This window comes from Crotalus tigris, unplaced genomic scaffold (assembly GCF_016545835.1).
Source record: "Crotalus tigris isolate CLP2741 ecotype Arizona unplaced genomic scaffold, ASM1654583v1 scf7180000020888.614114, whole genome shotgun sequence".
In the NCBI taxonomy this organism is placed as follows: Eukaryota; Metazoa; Chordata; class Lepidosauria; order Squamata; family Viperidae; genus Crotalus; species Crotalus tigris.
In genome coordinates, this window is record NW_024098239.1 from 362,861 (window position 1) to 385,307 (window position 22,447).

Genomic DNA, 22,447 nt, shown 5'->3' on the forward strand with positions numbered 1-22,447 from the left:
CTCCTGGGACAGCCCTTCCGCACTCAGGAAATCCAGCTTACAACCCTCTGGGAACATCCAAACTTTGAGGGATTTAAATGCATCTTGGATTTAATATGGAAATCTCTGGCTAGTCGGTGCGGTTTGCCCAATCAGGAGCCGCGTGTGGCCTTTTAGAAAGCTTTGGCGTGCGCTGGAGAGTTGGGGTTCCTCCCCCCCCCAAACTAAGGAACTGTTGCTACTTTGATTTTTTCCTCAGCCTGAAATACGGATTGGTATTTGTGTGATTAGTAAGAAGAGGGCAGGCCAGCACACCTTGTATAATTCCGTTTTTTTGCCACAGCCCTTGCCATCCGTGGCTGATGGGAACTAAGCCCCCCGAGTGGTAGGAGGCTTGGTGTATCCTAGTGAGGGCGAATGTGACCCCTGGCATCAACAGGCCATGGGGTGGCCACTCCTGAAACACCCTCTTTGAAGACCAAGGGTTCCCAAGGATGCCATCTAGTTATGCAAAGCCCCGGGTGGGCAAAAGGCACATTTGGGACTCCAGCTGGAGACTCTGGAAGACCTGCAGGGTCTGGAGCCAGGACTGAGTTAACCCTGCTTGCTGTTAGGGGGTGATGTGCCCCCACTCCCGCCCACAGCCAGGTTCCTTGAACTGAGTTGTGATGAAGCCTCTGCACTGGCAGAACCTCTAAGAACTGCCAGTCATTTGCAGAGGCGCTCTGGGAAACTAGAACGCAGCCCGTTGCCAGCTGCATCTGTGCCCAGTTCTATCGCTTTTAGGGATCTTGGAACGTCACATGCAAGCTGGCGACACTCAGCCATGTATGTGTCCGCCACCACTGAACCGGGTGTGGCTGTGCATGACTGACCAAGGCTGGAAGACAGCCAGTTGACTGAGAAGCTGATCTTGGTATGAATGGGGCTGTTCGAATGGGCAGGTCCCAGTTCCAGGGCTAGGCATCATGTGCTGGGGGGTGTGGGGGTGTGGCCAGGCAGAACAGGCACCAGGGCAAAGCAGTGGGCAAAGCCGGTTCTCTGAAAAGCTGACATTGCTGGCCAAGAATATCAGCGAGCAGCTTCAGCTGGAGTGACAGTCAGTCTCCTGATCAATGCCAGCTCCTGTGCACGCTTCTGAACGCCCCCCCCCCCCGGTCGGCCAGGCTGAGCATCGAGAGGGGTGCCAGGCCGTTCCTGAGCCTCAGCAGATGACCGTGGGAGCGGCTTTTCGGGTTTTTATTTTCCACTGTTACTGTCCTATCTTTCATAGCATTATTGTAAAGCATTTTGAGATCCTGTGGGAAAACAGAAGGCTGGTCATTCAGATTTTTAAGAAATTCTATTCATAATCCTACAATGGAAAGTTTGAAAACTTTCATTGCCAATAGATAAGGACAATTCTCTGCTCCTTACCTCCTTGATGCTTTAAGGGCTTATCTGAATTAACTGAACTACCTCAGTTTTCTTTTTCTGATCCCTGCAATGATTTTAACTGCTTTGCTTTTTGTTTCAGGGGCTGGAAGAGGTTTCCAGTTAGTGCAGGAGACACCTGGAAAGCTCTTCCTATTTCTCAGTCAGCCAGAAGCTCCAGCAGAGACCTTTTGCATGGCTAGGAGCCTTTCCCAGCTTCTAGAATTGGCAGTCGAGGCTTCCGAATGACAGGAAAGGCCCTGATGAGGTGACTCAGGGCTGCCTCGCCCCCGAAGCCCGGCACAATAACACTAAGAGGAGGAAAGTGCGGCAGGTGCAGCTTCCCACCCAGTCTTGGCACTGGAAACCTCCTGAAACTCCCTCCCTTCCCATGGGCCTCTCCCTGCAACAGACCGAAGCCAACCTGATACCCTACCCGGGAAGGGGCCATTCATTCTCCAAGGAGGCCTGCAGGGCAACCAAGAGAGAATTGGGGAAGGGAGAATTTATCTCTTTCCAGCCATCTCCACTCAGGTGGGTTGGTTGAAACGGTCCAATTTGCAAGTCCAACTTTAGGACAGGCCAGCAGGACCCCTCCCTCCCACCCACCCCCTACTTGAAGGCTCCCCCAAGGCACAGCGTCAGCCCTTCCCTGGGAAAAGGGTCCTTTTGACCAGAGATGCCCAGCAAGCGCCAAGGTAGGCAGATCAGAAATCAAGCAAGACGAGCAAGGAGTGGAATCATCTTCCTGACTCTTGGGCGATACCAAGTGGTGGCCTTCAGCACTGCCTTCAAACTTAAGAACCCCAGCTAAAGAGGGGCTCCTGCCCTTCCCCAGGATATATAGTCCTCGACTTATGACCAAAATTGGGACCAGAATTTCCATTGCTAAGCAAGTCACACCTGAGTTTAATGGCCTTTTTTGCCAGGGCTGTTAAGCAAATCTCTAGTTCTCATCTCGTATTTTTCAGAGAGGAGCTCCGGGCGGTGATTGTGTGGTTGTTACCTGAGTCCATCTTTATCCACCGACTTTGCTTGTCAGAAGCCGGCTGGGAAGGTGGCAAATAGTGGGGATGCTGCAAGGATCGTCACCTTTTCAGCAACATTGTAACAGTGGCTGAATGAATGGTTATAAGTCGAGGACTATCTGGGCTTTGGACAATTCCCTCCTGCCATGCCAGGGTCCACTTCCTTCTTTCTGGAACGATGGCTCCACTTCTCTCCCCTTTGGACAGCTCTGGGCAGCAGGTCTGCCCTCGAGGTCATCCCAGCCCCTTTCATCCATCCTCAGGCAGAGAAAAGCTGCTAAGAACATCCTTTATTCCTTTCCCCGGGTCCCCCTCATGTTTGAAAGAAGCACCCGGTCGGTGCTCAGCGCCCTTCAAGGTCTGCTGGGAGGCAGGACTCGCCAGACTGAGAAGCCGACCAGGCCCCATCAGGAAGCAGCCACCTGGGCCAGGGGGTCTTCGAGGTACTGCACCAAGGCTTGAGCCTGCAGAGAGAAGGGAAAATGCTGGCCTGTCAAGAGAGCCTTCCAGCCAAACTCGGCTTCAACTCGGCTGCAGGTCTCTGCTGTAGTTTTGTAAGAGGCTCTCCTGCTCATGGGAAGAAAGAGAGAACACCTATTCTAAAGTTTCCTGGAGGGATTTACCCAATTTTAAAACATGGAATGGCTAACTGCATTTTAGTCTAATATGATGTGGGCCATGGTGGTGCAGCGTGATTTTTGACAAGTGTATCGTGAGAATCCAGGAAACAGGGTTAATTCCATAATCCAGCACTTAAAATAACCATGTATAAGCATGTCGTGAAATATTACTGAAAATATTATTCCAAAGACTCTTTGAAGCCCAATTCCACATGCAGGAATAGGCCCCTCACAAAGGAGGCGAGTCTAATTTATTGAACAGGAAGCCTCTTATGAACTTTTTGGATAGAAATGAACAAAATGAATCTGTGATCTACAATTTTGATGGTTAGAGAAACTATAGAAAGAGAAATATAACTTTATTTTTACTTATAATTGCGGTGAAGAATATCAGAATCCATTTCTTTATATTTCCCCTCCCCCCCTGTCTTTTCCATTTTTCTTCCCTCTTACCTTTGCTTTCAACATGCCAAAGCCCACCGTCTCCTTCGCATACATGCACAACAGCAGGTTAGAAACTCTGGTGATTGCCACACGGCCCTCCTGGATTTTGGAAAAGAAAGGGAGCTAGGAGAAGCAATTCCAAATTGGAGATCTCTTGGCTTAGCCCTCAAAAGGGGTCACCCCTGAACACCCCTCCACTTTAGCCCCGAGCAACTTGGGACAACTTTCACCCTGTCTCCAGTGTTTCTTTTATAAGGAAGGTTGTTGAGAAAGTGGTCACACTGCTACTTGACAGAACTCTGCAGGAAGCAGATTACTGGAACCCTCCCAGTTGCATTTCAGATCTGGGAACAGAACTGAAACAGCCCTGATCACCCTCCAGCCTTCCAGAGCAGGGGTGGGCAACTAGAGCCCCTTGATGACCTGTGGACTTCCACTCCCAGAATTCCGGTTCCAGATCACGGCGCTGGTGGTCATGCAGAGAGTCATCTGTTCGCCGGCAGAGCCTTAACAGGGTCGAAAGTCACCCTGGAGGGGCTACTACCGATGAGGAGGACTCTCGTCAATTGCGGAAGGGCAGCAGTTTCTTTTGCGGTCCGAGGCAGCTCCTTAGGGCCGACAGAGAAAAGATCGGCCATTAATATGGCCGATCATTTAGCTGCACCAGCCGAAAGTCAGAAGAACATCTAAGCATAAAGAACCACCATGGAAGATCCAGGTGAGACCTTTCCTTCCCTCTCTTTACCCTAACTATCTCCCTGTGAAAAGCTTTTGGAACTATTTCCCTGCTTTGAGAGAGCGGCGTCTGTTTACTGGGGAAAAAGAGCTCTGGAAACAAAGAAAAAATAATTAATTTTTACTATTTTCATTCCTGGATACTCTGGGGTCCTGAAAAAATTCCTACATTGAACTTTATTACTCTACTCTTTATTACTCTATCTACTTATTAAGCTGGAGAATATTTTTTTTTTTTACTTTTACTTTTTTTACTTTCCTAACTGGATAAAACTATTGGAATCTGGAAAAAACATTTTACAGCCTATTGGGGACATCTCGTGGTGAAAGCTGACACTGCAATTGTATTTCCTCTTTAATTTTGAGGCTGGGTTTGACCTACAAATTATTATAAAAGGGAAAATATAAAGGTTTTGAAGCAGCTGGGTGGTGAAATTGCTTACTAGAAACTGTGGAGGTGGATATTGGCTGACTGTTAGTAAAAATAGCCTCCACTAAAAGACTAAAAGATTATTTCACCACTGAAATGGAAGAATTTTACCCACAGCTTAACTATAAGCTTATATACTGGAAAAAATTTTGGAGGTTACGAAGCAAATGAACTCTAGGATGAATACCAAAGATGATATTCCAGAACTACAAATTGAACCTCAAATTTTAACTGATCAACTTACAGGCCAAGAAATAATAGAGGAGGAACAGATTAACTTCAAAGAGGCCTGTATGCAACAACACACACAATTTAATGAGATGGAGGAACCTCATTCACAACTTAACTATAAATTTATACTGGAAATTTTTTTTGAAGCTACTGAGCAAGTGAATTCCAAAATAAAAGCCCTTGCACCAAAATTTAAAACTGATTTCCAGACTCCAATTGACTACTCTCTAAGTCAAAAAACAACAGAAGAACAAATCAGCACAGAAGACGACATTACACAATCCTACGTACAACTCATAGAGAACTTTGACGACCAAAGAATGACTTTAATTAAAACACTTGTAATGCCAAAAGCAACAGGAAATGATTTGCAAATATGAGGTATTGAAAACTGTGATAATGTGGATAAACAACTAGTAACCACAACATTGAACAAAACTGATTACACTACGGTACTCAGACGATACTGGAAGAAGGAGAAAAGAAGTACGACCAGACTGAATTGTTGATAAACACTTCTAATCAAATACTGAGATTTGATGATATAGAGGCTTTTGTCAACGCTGTTAATATTGAATATTCTTGCTTTGACAAAATATGCATAACTGTCTGGTACTTTTAGAGTTAATTCAGATGAGAATGGGAGGGGGGAGAAAGAATGTGTAGATAGAGTAATTGCGCAGGCTTCAGAAGGAAGTGAACCTTTGCCCCCCAGGCTGGTTGGAGAACGTGACTTATGACAGCAAAAGAGGGAGGGAAAATGCTAGCAAAATAACTGCTCTGGGGTGGAGATTTCAGATCTTGACATCCATCTATGATGTGCCGGCAATCTGTTACACTGTAATAAAGGCTTTTTAGGATAAACAATGCCTGGAAGTTCTTTGAAGTGTTTCATTAGTCCAGTGGTTCTCAAGCTTTTTAATGCCGCGACCCCCAATCGGTCTATTCAAGAGAGTCTATTCTATTGGCTTTCAATAGAAAGCACAGCTAAGGAAAAGGGGAAAAAATGGCGGACTGCGTTGTTTGGCGACCTCCGTGAAATGGTCGTTCGACCCCAAATGGGGTCCCGACCCACAGGTTGAGAACCACTGCATTAGTCGGAACTCTGACAGCTTTTTTTTGGAAACCTGTCTGGCACAAAAAGAAAGCCAGAGTTAGATTCAAAAATGAGACTTAAAATTTTACTTGATGGGTTAAAAAGGCTTTTAGAGATTTTGATTGATTTATTACCAATTGAGATGAATTATTGACTAGATTATAGTTTGGAATTGTAATAAGGAAAAGGTTTTATATAGAGAGTTATTAGGATAAGAAATAGAAATGTATTTTTTGGGGGAGTAATATTTTTATTTTAGGTATGATAATCACTTTGCAATGGAAGGAGAACAAGAAAATGAATTGTGATAAAGGAAGACATGGCATTAATAAATGAGTTATTAGAATAAGAAATAGAATATATTTGGGAAATGTAAGAATGTAACTGTTCCAATGATATGTTTATTTTAGACATAATTATTATGTTATGAAACAAGCGAATTTAGGGATACCCGAAGTGTAAATAATGTGTTTATTTAAGGCTAAATTGGATTATGGTAACTGTAAGTTAGTAAAGCTCGAAAACAGGATTTGGACTTATATACGTGAAATGCTATTGATAATTTTTTTTGATTGAACTTTATTTAGAAATGTATTAATTTGAATATGTTATATTGAGGGAAATAGAGAGGGAATCTTTAAAGAATTAACCTGAGCCATATATGTACAATTTTGTCTTTGGATGATTGATTACCACATCACCACGTTGTTTCCTAAGCACCTTGATGTAAAAACTAAAAAATTAATAAAACTTGTTCAAAATAAAAAGGGGCCCATAGTTGCTCAGCCCTGTTGCAGAAGCTTCTGAGAAGAACAGCCAGAGAGAAAATCAAATCGTAGGGCGCCTACCATGCAGTCCATCAGGATGAACTTTAAATTGTCCTCATTGAATGCTTGGTGCCCATTCTTGTCGTAGGCCACCCATATATTGCTGGCTATGGCAGCTGTGACTCTGGCATCCGTGTCTCCGTAGCCGGAATAAGCGAGAAGAGAACCCTCATTGTTCAGAAGCCTGGAGGAGGAGAAAAGAATGGCAAAACAAACAGATTAGGCAATGTACAGTTTACATATATGCTGCTAGAGAAATGCCACGCAGTACTGTATAACTTTAATCCAGAATGCAGTGCAACAGTGCTATACTCCAGTGGGGATTCTGGAGTATAGCAACTCTTAAAAGTTGTTGAGATTGAGAAACACCGATCCAGAGGAAAAAATGCCAATTATGAAATCTCTTCCAGAATTACAGGTAGTCCTCGACTTACAACAATTCATTTAGTGACCGTTCAAAGTTACAACAGCATCAAAACGACTTACGACCTTTTTTCACATTTACGACCATTGCAACCTTCCCAGGGTCACGTGATCAAAATTCAGCTACTTGGCAACCAGCTCGTATTTATGACGGTTGCAGTTTGATCACTTTTGGTGACCTTCTGTCAAGCAAACTCAGAAGGTAGGTTTACTTAACAACTGTTGGCTAACTTAACTGCACTCGCTCAACAATTGAGGCAAGAACGTAAAATGGGTCAAAACTCACTTAACAAATGTCTCACTTAGTAAAGGAAATGTTGGGCTCCACTGTGGTGGTAAGTCGAGGGCTACCTGTACGGCATTTATAAAAACTCTGAAGGATATAAAATTCAGAATAATTCCAACTCGCAGCCGCTCCTTTCTCTGTCAGTCTGCGGCCCAGCCTGCCGCTCCTCGGCTGCACCAGCCCTCCCTCCACGCGGCCCCTCCTCGTACACACGCGCAGCGCAAACCCCTTTTATCCGCTCCCCCCCCAACCGCCCCGCGAGACGGCCGTCTCCGCGGGGCTCCAGGAAGCACCGCGGGAGGCAGAATCGCCAATCCGGGCAGGGCAGATGTGGGTTTCCGCACGGCCCCCGCGGGGGACTCACAGGGTGCTCTGGACGCCTCCCGTGTTGGCCTGGCTCAGCACCTGCGTCAGGGCCTTGGGGCGCAGCATGGCCCCCGCTCCGCGCTCAGGAGGGGAGACGGGGAACACTACGGCGCCCGGTTTTCTCAGCTGACCGGACCCGCTCCCTCGCTGCACGCTGGGAGTTGTAGTCTTCGGCTCTTCCTGTTCCGGATACTCCCGCCTTTCCCCGGCGCCACTCTATCCGCGCGTCTCTGTCCTCCGAGACAAGTCGGGGCGCTCTGGGAGCTCGTCTCGCTGCGCTGCCCGTCCCTCGGGCGACCCCGGGCCCTGGCGCGTTAGGAGGCCGGAGGCCGTTCTTCTATCGCGGCGTTCCGAGCTTCCCGCGGACGGGCTTTTGGGACGGGCGGCGCGACTTCCCGGAATAACCTCGCCCGTGAACTATGAATTCCGCCGGCGGCCCTCCGAGAGTTCCGGAACGGCGCCCAGATCGCCGGAAGTGCCCCGCCGGCACCGCTCTGCGCTCCCCCTCGGCCAAGATGGCGGAGCTGAGCGGCGGCGGCGCCTCGTCCTCCTCGCAGCCGGGCCAAGGCGGGGGCGACGGCGGGAGCGAAGGCGAGCCCGCGGCGACGGCAGCCACGACGGGCGCCCTGATCCGCGTGACGGTGAAGACGCCGAAGGACAAGGAGGAGATCGTGACCGGCGAGCGCGTCTCCGTCAGGGAGGTCCGGCCGGGCGGGGCTGCGGGGGAGGGGCGGGCGAGGGGGGGGCGTCGCTGCGGCCTGCCTGACCCCGGCCCCCCCTCTTTCTCTCCCCCCCCGCAGTTCAAGGAGGAGATCTCGCGGCGGTTCAAGGCCAAGCAGGAGCAGCTGGTGCTGATCTTCGCGGGGAAGATCCTGAAGGACGGCGACTCGCTGCTGCAGCACGGCGTCAAGGACGGGCTGACGGTGCACCTGGTCATCAAGACCCCGCAGAAGTGAGACCCCCCCCCCGCCCGGCCTCCCCCTCCCGCCGCCAGGCCGAGCTTTCCTCTCCAGGGGGAGCGGGGGGAGGGGCTGAACGGACTCATCCCGCCCCCGTTTGGGACCTCTTCTCCTTCAGCCAGTGGTTGCCTCCCCAATGGTGATTTTCGTGTCTTGCTTGATTTGTAGGGTGCAAGAACCTCCTGGGGTGACAGCGGCTTCCCCTCCGGTCCCCTCTGCCACTGCTTTGCCTGCCGCGGGGTTAGTTCTGGCCCCTTCCGCAGCTCCTGCGTCACCTGCGGCCCCCTCCCAGCCATCCACCTCCAGCAGTAGCCTTTCAGACGTAGGAAACAGCAACTGGAGGAGCCGCACTTTGGGAGGCACGCCGGGCTCAGCAGGGGAAGGAATGCCCAGCGGCGCCACCTCCATCCTCTGTAAGCATCTCTTCACTGGCAGAGCTGTTAGAAAGCAGCTCCGGGGCAGACACCACTTCTTGGGGGTCTGAGTTGCCAGTGTCTCAGTGGCCTACGGCGGGGTCATCCATCCAGAGACGGCAAAAAAAAATGATGAGGGACCGGCTTTCAAGTACCTATAGACAGGAATGATGGATAGACGGCCAGATGTTTAGGAGTTGGTTTGCCTGCTTCTCCTTAAGCTCTGTTCCAGACCAGATTTGGGTAGTCAGCCCCAAGCCTGCCCCTGTCAGATCCCTTAGGAAAGAAAGACCCTCGACTCCATTTGGGTGAAATGATGGGTTCTTTTACTAAAAGTTGCTGTCTGCAGTAAAGTCAGGCTAGAACTAAGATTTCCCCATTCCACTCTCAGGGGGGGGAACTGGCCTTGAGTGCTGGCACAAACTGGTTCCGCGCCAGCCTGTTGTTCCCCCCTCCCTATTTCCCATCACATAATCCCCTTGCTTGTTTATTGCCTATTTGTCCCCCCCTTGCCCCGTCCCTCCTAGCCTTTGATGGCAGGATGCTGGCAAGGCACCAAGCTAAAGATGGCAGAGCTGACACCTGCTTCCTTCCTTGGAGGTCGTTGTCTGAGCTGCTCTTCCTTCCCTCCTTGCCTCTCCCAGCCGGCTTTGGGGGCATTGCTGGGCTTGGCCACCTGGGGATGGGCTCGGCAAACTTCATGGAGCTTCAGCAGCAGATGCAGCGGCAGCTGATGTCCAATCCAGAGATGCTGTCCCAGATCATGGAGAACCCCTTGGTCCAGAGCATGATGTCCAACCCAGACTTCATGAGGCGGACGATCACGGCCAACCCCCAGATGCAGCAGCTGATGGAACGGAACCCAGAGATCACCCACATGCTTAACAACCCCGAGCTGATGCGCCAGGTGGGCACCTTCTCCCTTCTCCTTGGACTTGTGGGATTGGCTGCCTTTGCAGGTAAGACCAAGGCAGGTGTGAGGAGCACGGCCCATAAGCATCCCTCAGCTACAGCAGTTGGCGGTTCCTAACCAATACGGGAGCTTCTCTGCGCTGTTGATTGGTTTGTGGCTCGCGGGTGGTCACATGATCTCTGCTCCCTGCCTTCTCCTGACAGGTGAAGCATCTTTGGGGGGTGCCTGAAGCAGAGAGGAAGGAGGGGGCATTTTCAGCAGGGCTTGCACAGCGAAAAGGAGCTTGTGCCAATCTGCCAGTCACGCGATGCCTTGCTGGGCAGGGGAGGGGAGGGGCAGCAGACCCTCAAGCTCACCCTTTGGCAGCCCGCAGGGTTGGAAGGCCCGTGCTGCAGACGCCCTGGCGATTCAGATCGGCCCTGATGCAAGGCTGCCCTCAGCAGTGGGGAATTTCACCCCCTAGGAAAGTCTGGGTGATGCTGAGTCCCACCTATGGGCTGGGAGCCCTTGAGAACCTCGTTGGAAGCTCCTGAGCAAGTGAGATTCGATTGGCTGGCTGAAGTGCCGTGTGATGTGGGGCAGACTGGGCGCTGGCTCAGAGGGGCTGTGATGGTTTTGTCTGTCTCTTGGATGACTCCTGCCAGGTGGACTTAAGTCAGTCAGGCGGTTGGTGGTGTGGAATGTGCAGCCAAGCACTGCTTTGCGTCTCGGGGCAGAGCTTTTGTGTGGAAGCCTTTCGCGGCCTCACCCTCCTGTGTCCGGGTGGGTGTCTGCGCTTTGGGGGATGTGATGGATGGATCAGGCTGGGTGGAGGAGTTCTCCCCTGGGGGCTTCAGCCAGGTTGATTGTTCTTCTTTCTTGGTCTGGCTGCATACTGGAAGCCAGGCCTTTTCCATCTTCCCTGCTTTCTCTACATTGTTCTCGGTGGGGAAAATTTTGGGCTAGCGCTGGGCAGTCCAGGATTCAAGTCCTCCTGCAGACCAGCTAAGGTGTGAATGAATCATTGTTTAAGACCCTAACCAGCCATTTTTCTGTCCAGCCTCTTTCCAGAAGCAGAGCAACAGGTGCAATTGCTTTTCCAAACAGGATTTTGTACCTATCCTATATGCTTGGACCCTAGTTTCTGAGTTTGGCTCTGCCTTTCTCATTTTTCAGTTGCTCTGCCACTAACTCCAGACCAATGATGGTCAATCCTTGCTTCTTGCAGACTCTTAGGAAAGGAGTGAAGGCTGTATTTAATTAATTAAATAATGTAATATTTATGCCACTCACCTCCCCCCACAAGGTGACTCTACTTCGGCAGTGTTGGCTGTCCGTTGTGCCTCATGCCACAAGAAAGGCAATGCCAAGCAAGGTGGCTGCCCCTGGTTGGCTTAGATCCTCTGTCTCTCTCCTCAGACCATGGAGTTGGCACGCAACCCAGCCATGATGCAAGAGATGATGCGCAACCAGGACCGAGCCCTGAGCAACTTGGAGAGTGTTCCCGGAGGGTATAGTGCCTTGCGGCGCATGTACACGGATATCCAGGAACCGATGTTCAGCGCTGCCAGGGAACAGGTGTGCATGGCTGTGCTTTGCGGAGTGCTGTTTTCAACTGCTAATTAGAACAGCAGAGTCTTAATCATGACCAGCAGGGACTCATGACTTGGGCATCTTTTAAAGTTACACACAGTTGTTCCTTGGGGAGGATCATATATTTGTGTATCTCAGGTGAGTGGAAATCTTGGGCCGTTCTAAGAGACCCTGTTGGCTCAAATATGGGTTGTAATGAAGACCCAGTGTGTTGTAGCCTAGAATGACATTCATAATTGCAAATGCACGAGTAGCTGAGCTTAGCTGCTTTCCTCGGTGGTGGTTCTCGTGATCCAGGAGAGGGCCAAGGTCAGTTTTACCTGACGTTAGTTGATCTGCAAACCTACTCAGAAAATGGATTCTGCTTCTGCTTTACAGGATCCAATTGCAAACAGAGATTAGCCAGATCCCACAGATTTGTAGATTCTGTGAAGAGAAAACTTTCTGATCAATCCTTGACCTGCTGCTCTCCCATCACACCTGCGAGAAGGCAGCCCTAAGTGAGGATGCACAAGTCCTCTGCCATTGTCTTCTCTTTCTAGTTTGGCAACAATCCCTTCTCTGCGCTCTCTGGGAGTTCGGACACCCCAAACTCCCAGCCTCTGCGGACGGAGAACCGAGAGCCGTTGCCCAACCCTTGGAATCCCGTTCCTGCTTCTCAGGGCCAGGAGCCGGAGAACGAAGGAAGCCCTGAGCCCGTCCCAAGCCGGAGCACGCCCACCATCTCCAACCCTCTGGGGGTCAATGCAGCTGCTTTGGGATCAGGTACGGCCTTCACCCGGAGGCCCTTTGGCAGCCTCACCAGGCTTTCTGGCTCAGTGCCATCGCCTTTCTTTCAAGGAGGGGCCCTCGGTGCAGCATCCCGCCTTGCACTGGAGGTCTCTGAAAGGCGAATGAGTGGATGCTTTTCGTGGGTTATATCTGGAATGCCAGTTAAGTAGAAAACCTGACTTTTCAAGCGAAGAGTCTATTTCTCATGCAACCCAGTGCAGCTTGGGCAAAGCAGCATTTATAGGCAGGCGGAAAGGTGAACCAGCTGCCGAACCAACCCTGGCCGTGGCTGCTGGGACATGACAACTAGTGAAATCCCTCACATGCCCCCCCCCATTTCTGGAGAAAGCCTCTCCCTCCTCACAGAACCCAGCCTCTGATGCTGCCGCAGTCCTGCTCCACTTTCAGTATTCTTTCTCTGCCTCTGCCTGAGATTGTGTGGCTTCCGATTGTGCCCTTTATTCCGAGGGGGGCTGGTAATCGTCCCGTAAACGACAGTAATGGCATTTTCTCCAGTGCCTTCTGAGAGGCTTGGGGGGGGGATTCTTGCTCTGGCGTGATTGGCTATAGATGAATGGCCTCTCCCAACCCCGCAGGAATGTTCAGCAGCCCGGAGATGCAGGGTCTCCTCCAGCAGGTCTCTGAGAATCCTCAGCTGATGCAGAGTGCAATTTCGGCTCCTTACATGCGCACAATGTTGCAGACGCTCGCCCAGAACCCAGAGGTTGCCGCTCAGGTGGGTGCAGCTCTTTTCCCCCGTGGCTGGGTGGTTGAGGGGCCACGGGAGCTAGTCAGATGCTCTAATTCTCCAACAGAGTTGTCCCTCTGTTGCATTACATTTGCAGTGCAAAGTGGTTTCCTTAAGATTAATACAGGTAGTCCTGTTTAGTGACCATTTGCAGTTACGATGGCGATGAAAAAGTAACTTTGTGGCCAAGCCTCACATTTACGACCTTCGAAGGTCTGTAAAGCAAAGGAAATCTGAAGTCAGAGCGTAAGCACAGTTGCGGTTTCACTCAGCTCCACTTAATGACCAAGTGGCAGGTCCCAGTTATAGTCACTAAATGAGGATGCCCTGTCATAATGTGGAAAGTGAGGCTGCCATGAAGTTGGGGAGACAGCCCCGCATGCCGGGATCTCCGGTGGTGTGTTCCTGCGAGGGTAGTTAGGGAAGGGCTTGGACTCCGCCCACTAGGCCGGGCTCCTCTGTTTCTTTCCAGATGATGGTCAACGCTCCGCTCTTTTCTGGCAACCCTTCCCTTCAGGAGCAGCTGCGCCTTCAGCTGCCCGCCTTCCTACAGCAGGTGCGCCTGGGGTAAAAACTGGTGGGGGCTGCAGATTTGAGTCTGGAGTAGAGGCCGGAATCGTAGCCCTCTGTTTCAGCCCCCTCCTCTCTTTTCCCCACCTCCCCCGGTTGCAGTTCTGGGTCCAAGCACTGGACCCACAAGGAGATCTAGCCTCCACCTTGGCGGCGGCCTTGAACAAACTCATGATTCACTTATGGCTCTTTATTACGCCCCCAGATGCAGAACCCTGACTCGCTCGCGATCCTGACGAACCCTCGTGCCATGCAGGCTTTGCTTCAGATCCAGCAGGGACTCCAGATGCTGCAGACGGAGGCCCCAGGCCTCGTGCCCAGGTGGGCCCGGTCGCGGGATTCAGCCCTGGAGGGACAGCGTCAAAGTGGCGTCTTTCTGGTGGCTGCTGCAGACAGGTCTCCAGCTCTCTGCCTTGCTTCTTTGCTGAAGAAACGCATTCTTGCCTTGCAGTCTGGGATCTCTTGGCCCACCCCAGCCCCCTGCACCTTCTGCCGGAGGAACTGCAGTCCCGGAGCCTCCCGTATCCAGCGTCCTGGCCCCTGCCAGCGCCTCCCCAGCTGGGGACAGTAACCCCTCCCAGCAGCTCATGCAGCACATGGTCCAGCTCCTGGCCAGTGCCAACTCTCAGGTAGGCGGTGGTGGAGGCAGCCCCTCGTGTCCCACACGCATTTATCCTCTTCTGATTGCTGAGCCCTTTCTCCTCCAGGGGCTCTCTCTCTCTCAAGCCCCCACTGTTCAAGGGGGCGGGAAGTTCCTTTCCACTGGAAGCTTTGAATGAGAGTCAGACAGGGCCTCCCGCGGCACTTCACAGGCTCTTTGGATGGCTCCAAATCTCTTCCAGAGAGCATTTGGCCCTTCATCCCAACTTGGCTTGGTTGTAGTGTGGTTTAATGTTTGTTTTTCATGAGTTTGTGGGCTTTTAATCTGTGTTCTTATCTGTAAACTGCCAGGGTCCTTAGTGATTTGGTGGTTTGTAAATATAATAACTAGATCACCTGTGACTTCTTGGGCCTTTGTTTCAGGCATATTTCCTTACCAGCTTCAACAATGGCTACGCTTCTGATGTAACAGAAAAGTTCCCCAAAATTCAGGGAGATATTCAGAGATGGACCTGCCTTGAAAGTAGCTCATGTTGAACTGTGTAATGTCAGCAGTTGACCACAGGAAATGTTTTATGACATTTTGTATTATGTCATACTATTATGATAATTTTTATTCCATAAAATGTTATATAAGCTTTGCCAAATTTCAATTCCACAAGAGTTGTGAGCTCCGGATTTTGGACCTACTTTGTAAATTAGTCATTTGACCTACTTTGGTTCAAAGATGGTTCCCTGCGGTGCACTGTTTTGCCCAGTTAAAGGTTACAGACCCCGGAGTAGTGTATAAATAAGAGCTTAGACACCTGAAAGGTGATGCCACTCGGACAGCGGTTAGGAACGATGATAGACTGACACCCACCCCTGTTGCTGAACAGCTCACGAGGGTTTTCTTTTCACGGCAGGCGCAAAGCCCAGAAGTCCGGTTCCAACAACAGCTGGAGCAGCTGAGTGCTATGGGCTTCATCAACCGCGAGGCCAACCTCCAGGCCCTCATTGCTACGGGAGGAGACATCAACGCCGCCATTGAGAGACTGTTGGGCTTCCAGGCTTCCTAACACCATGCCAGGCGCCTCTGATGTGCTCCGGGCTCTTGGGGACCTTTCCAGGGGCGAGCCATGTTCATAGCCAACCCTGGCCGCTGCCCATCCCTAAAGGACTGGAACCAAACTCCTCCAGTTCAGTACAGCCAGCCCAGTCTTGCACCAAATGCTTTAGACCAGGGCTGTCCAACCTTGGCTACTTTGCGGACTGCAACTCCCAGAATTCTGGGAGCTGAAGTCCAGAGGTCTTAAGGTTGTACACCCCTGCTTTAGATGCTGCATTGTGCATGGATTCCAGGCCCCACGACTGTTTCGGAACTGTTTCTCCCCCTCCCCTCTTATTCCTTCCCCCACTTTGTTCTCAAAATTAGGTTCCTCCTCCTTTTAGTTCATATTAATATAACTTCTAGATAACCCAAACTGTTGTGTTCAATTAGTTTGCCCTTTGCTTATATTTTTTTCCCCTTCCCACCCAATGCTAAACCAGAAGGAAATGCCAACGGTGGTCCTCCTGTCCAGAGTGGGTCCCATGCAAGAGAGAAAGATGGGACAATATGATTAAATGCTAGTAAAAATAACCAGAAGGTCTTCTGTCCTTCACAATGACTCCCATCTCTCAGTAGGAAGTATCAGCTGGTGTGTCTGGCAGTGGGGAACCTCGCTCTGCCCTTGCCAAGGTGGGTGCTGGGATCTGCTTCTACCGCAGTGGGGCGGAAGGGCCTGAGGTTGGAGTTCTCCCAACACAAAGGGGTGCTTGGAAGGGCCGGGCCCCACTGGGTGTGATGCTCTCCTTGGGTGGGCCTGGGCTCCTTGCTCTCTCTGTTCTAGCAGCGTCTTGCTCCTCCCATCCAAAGTCCCTAGGGGCTGTTTTGGGAGATACAAAGATGAAGAAAGGAGGAAAGCAACCTACTTTGGGGTGTCCTCCTGTTTGGTTCAAATCACCAAGTCTGCCCAAACTGGCAGCTATTTTTATCTGAATCTTTCAATCCAGGCCCATAGCACCCAACATTCATTCTGACTCACTCTGCTGCCCGTGCCCCCCTTGCAGACGGCTTGACTATCTGCTGAGCTCGGCCTGTTTTTCCTGGGCTTTGAAGAAGCAGGATGTAAAAAGTTCTGTTCCATTCAATAGAACCTGTTCTGGATCCTCTTTTCAAAAAGATGAGAATTTCACTGCTGCTATTTTCCAATCGATCCCACTTTTGGCTGAGCCTCAGGATCGCATTGCCTCCCTCAAAAAAGTCCATTCAGGCCCATTCAGCCGTGTTTGCTCCCCAGCATGAAGGTAGCCAGAGAGAAGGCGCCTCACCCCAAGGGTCCTTGGGATGGAATTGCCTATCCCTGCGACAGACCCCACCGGCCACAACGTTCTCGTGAACAGCCCCCTCTCCGCATCTTGTAGTGTCTTCCCTCCCGCCTCTCCATCACCTTAGCAAAGACTGTTGATTTCGAAAAAGATGGAACGAGCTTTCCCCCATCTTATTTTTATTCAAGGAAGACAAAATCCAATTTATACAAAGCATCAACTAAGCCTCCTTGAGAGACTAACAAAGAGCTGCTCCCTTGCACAGATCTGAAATACAATCAAACTGGGCGAGCCTCTTGCTGGCTCTGGGAGCAAGATCTGATCTGTCCTCATGGGGGGGGGATGTTGGGATGTGGGCCTGCAGAACTGCTCCCTACAGCCACAGCCCCCCTTCCCTAGCAGATGGGCCTTGTAGTCTGTTGCACTCTGCAGGGCCAGCTCTAGGAGAGGCGCAGGACAGAGTCCGTCTCTGGGTAGGGTGGCAGGTTGAGCGCGTACTTCTTCTGCAGGGCCTCGGGCACAAACCTGCCCCCCAGGAAATGGTAGCGCCCCTGGAAGTGCCGGGCCGCCTTCTTGGGTGCTGTGAGTGAAATCAGCATGTCCGGCTGCAGCCCATCAGGATTCCCCTTCTCCACATCCCAGCCTGGCAACGAGAGGAAAGAGGGCCGTGAGCGAAAGGCAGGCTGTCTGCAGGGAGCCGGCTGAGGGTCCGGCTCGGCCCGAGGCACCAAAGGCAGCACCGCCCTGGCCCTCTGGCTTACTTAAACTGCAGAGCCCCTGACTCCCCCCTTGGCAAAATCACCCCCGTTTTCTCCAGATTTCAGGGGGAGGCAAAGCAGAACAGAAGGAGAACATGAAAAATTCAAACAACGCTGAGTGAGGTCAGCAATACAGAGCCCGAAGAATTAAACCGGCCCCTGCTTCCTCTGTTTTGGGGGGAGGTCTGGACCCCCCCCTGCACAGCCCTGGAGCCTCTGGGGAGAAAGAGGACACGGGGGTCAGCGCAGGATGCCATTTTGCACTTTCAAATTTGCCTAAAGCGGGGGGTCCCCACCTCTTCGGCTGGCTCTTCATGAAGCTTCCCACTGTTCATCAATCCCCAAAGATTTATTATGTGAAAATAATAAGTACAACTTTAACTAATTGTACTATGAATAATAATAATAATAATTAACAACAGTGAATAGTCCCATCAGCCCAGGAGGGGTTGATATTGACCACTTCGGAGAATCCTGCTTTAATTACCAATGTCCACTCTGAATAGTTAACCATTTGTAGTATGGGGATGTAGTATGCAGCCAAGAAATTAAAAGACGCTTGCTCCTGGGGAGGAAAGCTATGGCAAATCTAGACAGCACTCTAAAAAGCAGAGACATCACCCTGCCAACAAAAGTGCGTAGAGTCAAGGCCAGGGTTTTCCCAGTTGCAAGATATGGCTGTGAAAGTTGGACCGTAAGAAAGGCTGAGTGCCAGAGAATTGAGGCCTTTGAACTCTGGTGCTGGAGAAGACTCCTGCGAGTCCCCTGGACTGCAAGGCGATCAAACCGGTCAGTCCTAGAGGAGATCAACCCCGACTGCTCTTTAGAAGGCCAGATCCTGAAGTTGAAACTCAAGTATTTTGGCCACCTAATGAGAAGGAAGAACTCCCTGGAGAAGAGCCTGATGCTGGGAAAGATGGAGGGCAAGAGAAGAAGGGGACGACAGAGAATGAGGTGGCTGGATGGAGTCACTGAAGCAGTAGGCGTGAACTTAAATGGACTCCAGAAGATGGTAGAGGACAGGAAGACCTGGAGGAACATTGTCCGTGGGGTCGCGATGGGTCGGATACGACTTCACAATTAACAAGTGGGGGGGGGGAGGAGAAATAAACTGCAGCTATGAAAATAATCCAGGCTAATAGTAGAAACGCAAAGCTAGAAACCAAAAGAGTTCTAATCCTGTCTTGGTACAAAGCCAATGGGTGGCCTTGGAACAGCCACTTTCTCTCAGCCCTAGGAAGGAGGCAATGGCAAAACCCAAACCGCCCCCCACCCGAAAAACCTTGCCAAGAAAATTATAGGCAGCCTCACAATCAGACACAATTGAATGGAAGGGGAAAAAGTATTTTATCTCTTCCAAATTACAAGTCTAGAATCTGTTAAAAGCTAAATTCCTCAGCACTGGCCCAAATTCTATTCCCTGACCTGAATTCTCCAAAACTGCTCTCCAGCGAAATTATTTCTGGGGCTCAGCAGAGCTTATTTCTGAGAGGGAAATTTGGGTGGGCAACAGAAGAACAGAGGCCAGCACGAACCAGCCCAAGCCTTTCACCCCACCTGGGCCAAACGTACCGGAAGGAATATCGATGCTGACCACAGGGATGGTCACCTTTTCCAAGGTACTCAGGATTGTACCGAAAGGCTCCCGCACGGCTCCCTGGAAGCTGAATCCAAAGATGGCATCCACCACCAGGCCGTAAACCTCATCGATGAGGGCAGCCTGCGATGGAAATCAAACTTGTGTGAACACAACTCAAGGGTGCAGATGGAGACGAGATGCTTCATCCAGCCGTCTCCAACCGGGGCTCTCAATCTTGGCACTTGAAGACGGGTGGATTTCAACTCCCAGAATCCCCCACCAGCCTTAACCAGGAGCTGTGGTGGTGCAGTGGTTAGAATGCAGTATTGCCAGCAGTTTGATGCTCACTGGCTCAAGGTTGGCTCAGCCTTCTGTCCTTCTGAGGTCGGTAAAAGGAGGACCCGGATTGTTGGAGGGAAATACGACCATTGCAAACTGCTTGGAGGGGGCTGTAAAGCACTGTGAAGCAGTTTATAAGTCTAAGTGCTGTTGCTATTAACCCTAACACACCCTTGCAGAACTGTATCTCGACCTTGGCAGTATGAAGTTGGGTAGACCTCAACTTTCTTTCTTTTTGACTTACTTCAGATGGAAACTCTGTGAGGAACGGGATCTCCATCTTCTTACACTGGGTGGTTAAACCTTCAAAAAGTGGCTTGTTGGGGCATTTGGGATAATAGAGGGTTGGCTCGTAGCCCTGCAAAGACAAGAAGGTTGATCTGTTGCTGCTGGAAGGCATTTCTGGTCTCAGGGGTCAGCTTTCTTCCTTTTGTGATGCCTTTTGTGCGACCACAGTGTGAGAAGACTTCCTCAATGGGCGGAAGGCCAGCCATCCAAACATGGCACAAACACTCCTCCATGGCAGAGGCTGGCAAGCCTGAGGCTCAGCTGCCGGGGTGTGTGTGTGTGCATTGCAAGTGTTCCCTGCCAGCAGCACTTACAAACTCAACCGGGAAAGGTGCAAATCACTCACAAACATTTTCAGATGACGGGCACAGACTAATCCATCTCCACCGTTGTTCCCAGGGCCGCACACGATCAGCACCGCTGGCTGGCTGATGGTGAAAGTACTGGTTGGGTATGCCTTGGGGAAAAGAGGTTCATCCTGAGAATGACAAATTTCTTGGGAGACCCACAAACACAAAAGGGGTAGCGGGAAACAGTGTCAAGATTCCTAATCCTAATCTAATGAAATGCAAGGGTTCTAGTTCTCAAAAGTCTATTCATAAGCTTCTTGAAATAGATAACACTGTACATAAACGCAGTTTTAGGACTCCTGGATTTTGTGACCTTCAACAATAGAGTTTTATACATTTGCATCATATTCCCAGTCCCCTCACTGATGTCTACTTAAAAGGAAGATAGTTACTCCCTCCCCCCAAAAGGATAGAAAAAATATATCAAGAAATGAAAGATGATTGATAAGTTTTGGACCCCTGAACTGAAGATCTGTTACAAAACATTGCTTTCAGTGGTGGACCTATATCTTGGGACCTATTGGATTATAACGGCTACATACAAAGACTATAAAAATTATGTGAGACATTGCTATATTGACTCTAAGATTGGTTGCATTAGATAAAGCCAATACTTGGGGAATACAATAGTTTTGACAGAATATTTGGAGTGGAGGGGAAATAAAATGGGAATCTATATTGAGGGAGTGAATATGTATTGAGTAACAAATGGACCCAGACAACACGCTGTTTACCAAGCACTTATGATTTGTAAAAACTGAAAATTAATAAAATATTTTATAAAAAAAGAAATGAAAGATGATTCTTTTATTTCATCCCATTGGAAACATAAATTATTTGGAGAACTTTCTTTTCAAGGAAACACTGCCCACGCACACACACACATACAGAGGCCAAAAGCTCTATAATTCCTACGCAACTTTCACAGAACTTAACTCTAAGGGGGGGGGGGTTTAAGAGAATATAAATACTGCGTTTTTATATCATGCCATGCTGCACACAACCCTCTCCTTCTCATGAACATGGGAAGGCACACGGATACCAGCATCCTTCACTCTCAGCTCCGCTCTCTCACCAGAACGTTGTACAAATCCAGCTTTTCATTCTCTGGAAACGGAATTGCTCAAGACAACAATGTGAAGGTTTCAACTGCGTGGAATTCCTACAGCTGAGGCGAGACCCCCCTTACCTTGGCAATGGCCGTGGCACAGCTGAGACCCGCCAGCTCCATCAGCTGGTCCACGCTGAACTTGTACTCCTCAAACAGCTCCTGGTCGATGGCCTGGGCTTCTTTCTGCCTGGAGGGGACAGGAGGGAACTGCTGAGCCCAGGCCTCATTCCTGTTGCATCGTTCCCTGCCCACTACCCAGAGAGGCAGGCCCACAGTCCCCAAATGGTCGACTGGACCCCGAACCTCCTTTCCCCCGCTCCTGGCTGGACTGCTTGGCGCATTCTGTGCCACCCGGGCGGGCAAGGACGGGGCTGCCTGCTGCCCTCGCCCTTTTTGGGAGATGAAAACCCAGCATGAGCTGATCCTCGCTCCAAAGGAGATTGGACGGATCAGATCTGTCTGCCTCCTCGACCAGGTTCCGGCAAATAAAAGATCAAGAGAAAAGTCGCTGGCTGGGGACGGGGGGGGGGAAGCTGCTGCCCCTTCTCAGGATCCAGGGGTGCCCTTGGAGGAGGAGCCGAGGGCCTCTGCGCCTTCGAGACCGGCGTGCCCGGCTGGCATCTCTCCTCCTCTTGGGCGGCCCCTCCAGTCACTAACCGGCTCCTTACACCTTTAGTCCAGCGACCTCAGGCTGCGGCTCGAACACAAACTCCGGCCCGGTCTCGGGGCAGCGCTTCCGGGGAGGCTGAAGGCGGCGGGGAGGGGCGTTTGCCTCTCGGTTCTTTTTGGGGGGGAGCCGGGGGGGCTCGTGCATTGTGCAAAGACGGGACCAGAGTCGATACCCCAAAGCCCCCCCCCTTCCAAACCCGCCTCTGCCGACGGGAGCTGTCTCGGCCGGCCGGCCCCGCTTCCTCCCTCCGCGGCTTCGGGGCTCGCCTTCCTTTCGGGCGCCCTTCCCCCCCCCGCTCCCCTACGGCTGCCGGGGAGCGAGAGCGCCTCCTGCCCTCCGCCGGCCCGTCCCCGCCGCCGCCTACCCCAGGAACTTGAGGCCGGGCGCGGCGGCGCTCTGCATGGCGCGGGGAGGCGGCCAGAGCGCGGCTGGACAGCGCGCCGCGGCCCCCGCCCTGGATAGCAGCAGGCCGAGTCCCAGCAGGGCCGCCCTGGACATGCGGCAGCTCCCTTCTTCGGCAGGCAGGCAGGCGGCGGCGCTTCCGACAGGAGCCCCGCGGAAGGGATGCCCGCAGGGACC

The 22,447-nt window shown here is 51.1% G+C and overlaps 3 protein-coding genes across 4 annotated transcripts; 1 reads left to right on the forward strand and 2 right to left on the reverse strand.

Moving 5' to 3' along the window:
• Window positions 1-2,690: 2,690 nt before the first annotated feature.
• LAMTOR2 (late endosomal/lysosomal adaptor, MAPK and MTOR activator 2) lies at window positions 2,691-8,011 on the reverse strand. Its single transcript, XM_039368649.1, has 4 exons — window positions 7,877-8,011; window positions 6,825-6,987; window positions 3,494-3,583; window positions 2,691-2,884 (listed from the first exon to the last, which is right to left on the reverse strand). The coding sequence occupies exons 1-4, from the start codon at window positions 7,942-7,944 to the stop codon at window positions 2,828-2,830; spliced, it is 378 nt and encodes a 125-aa protein (XP_039224583.1). The 5' UTR covers window positions 7,945-8,011; the 3' UTR covers window positions 2,691-2,827.
• Window positions 8,012-8,262: 251 nt separating this feature from the next.
• UBQLN4 (ubiquilin 4) lies at window positions 8,263-16,045 on the forward strand. The gene is made up of 11 exons (XM_039368646.1): window positions 8,263-8,579; window positions 8,679-8,830; window positions 9,006-9,250; window positions 9,895-10,157; window positions 11,562-11,720; window positions 12,278-12,500; window positions 13,103-13,242; window positions 13,727-13,810; window positions 14,030-14,145; window positions 14,276-14,453; window positions 15,330-16,045. Exons 1-11 carry the CDS (start codon window positions 8,298-8,300, stop codon window positions 15,480-15,482), a joined length of 1,995 nt encoding a protein of 664 aa, XP_039224580.1. The 5' UTR covers window positions 8,263-8,297; the 3' UTR covers window positions 15,483-16,045.
• Window positions 16,046-16,935: 890 nt separating this feature from the next.
• NAXE (NAD(P)HX epimerase) lies at window positions 16,936-22,421 on the reverse strand. 2 transcript variants are annotated; one of them, XM_039368647.1, is made up of 6 exons: window positions 22,233-22,421; window positions 21,277-21,385; window positions 20,084-20,194; window positions 19,694-19,807; window positions 19,104-19,251; window positions 16,936-17,416 (listed from the first exon to the last, which is right to left on the reverse strand). In XM_039368647.1, the coding sequence occupies exons 1-6, from the start codon at window positions 22,364-22,366 to the stop codon at window positions 17,214-17,216; spliced, it is 819 nt and encodes a 272-aa protein (XP_039224581.1). In that variant the 5' UTR covers window positions 22,367-22,421; the 3' UTR covers window positions 16,936-17,213. The 2 variants fall into 2 exon arrangements, with proteins under 2 accessions (XP_039224581.1, XP_039224582.1); XM_039368648.1 differs by lacking the exon at window positions 22,233-22,421 and adding an exon at window positions 21,502-21,735.
• Between the last annotated feature and the right edge of the window lie 26 nt (window positions 22,422-22,447).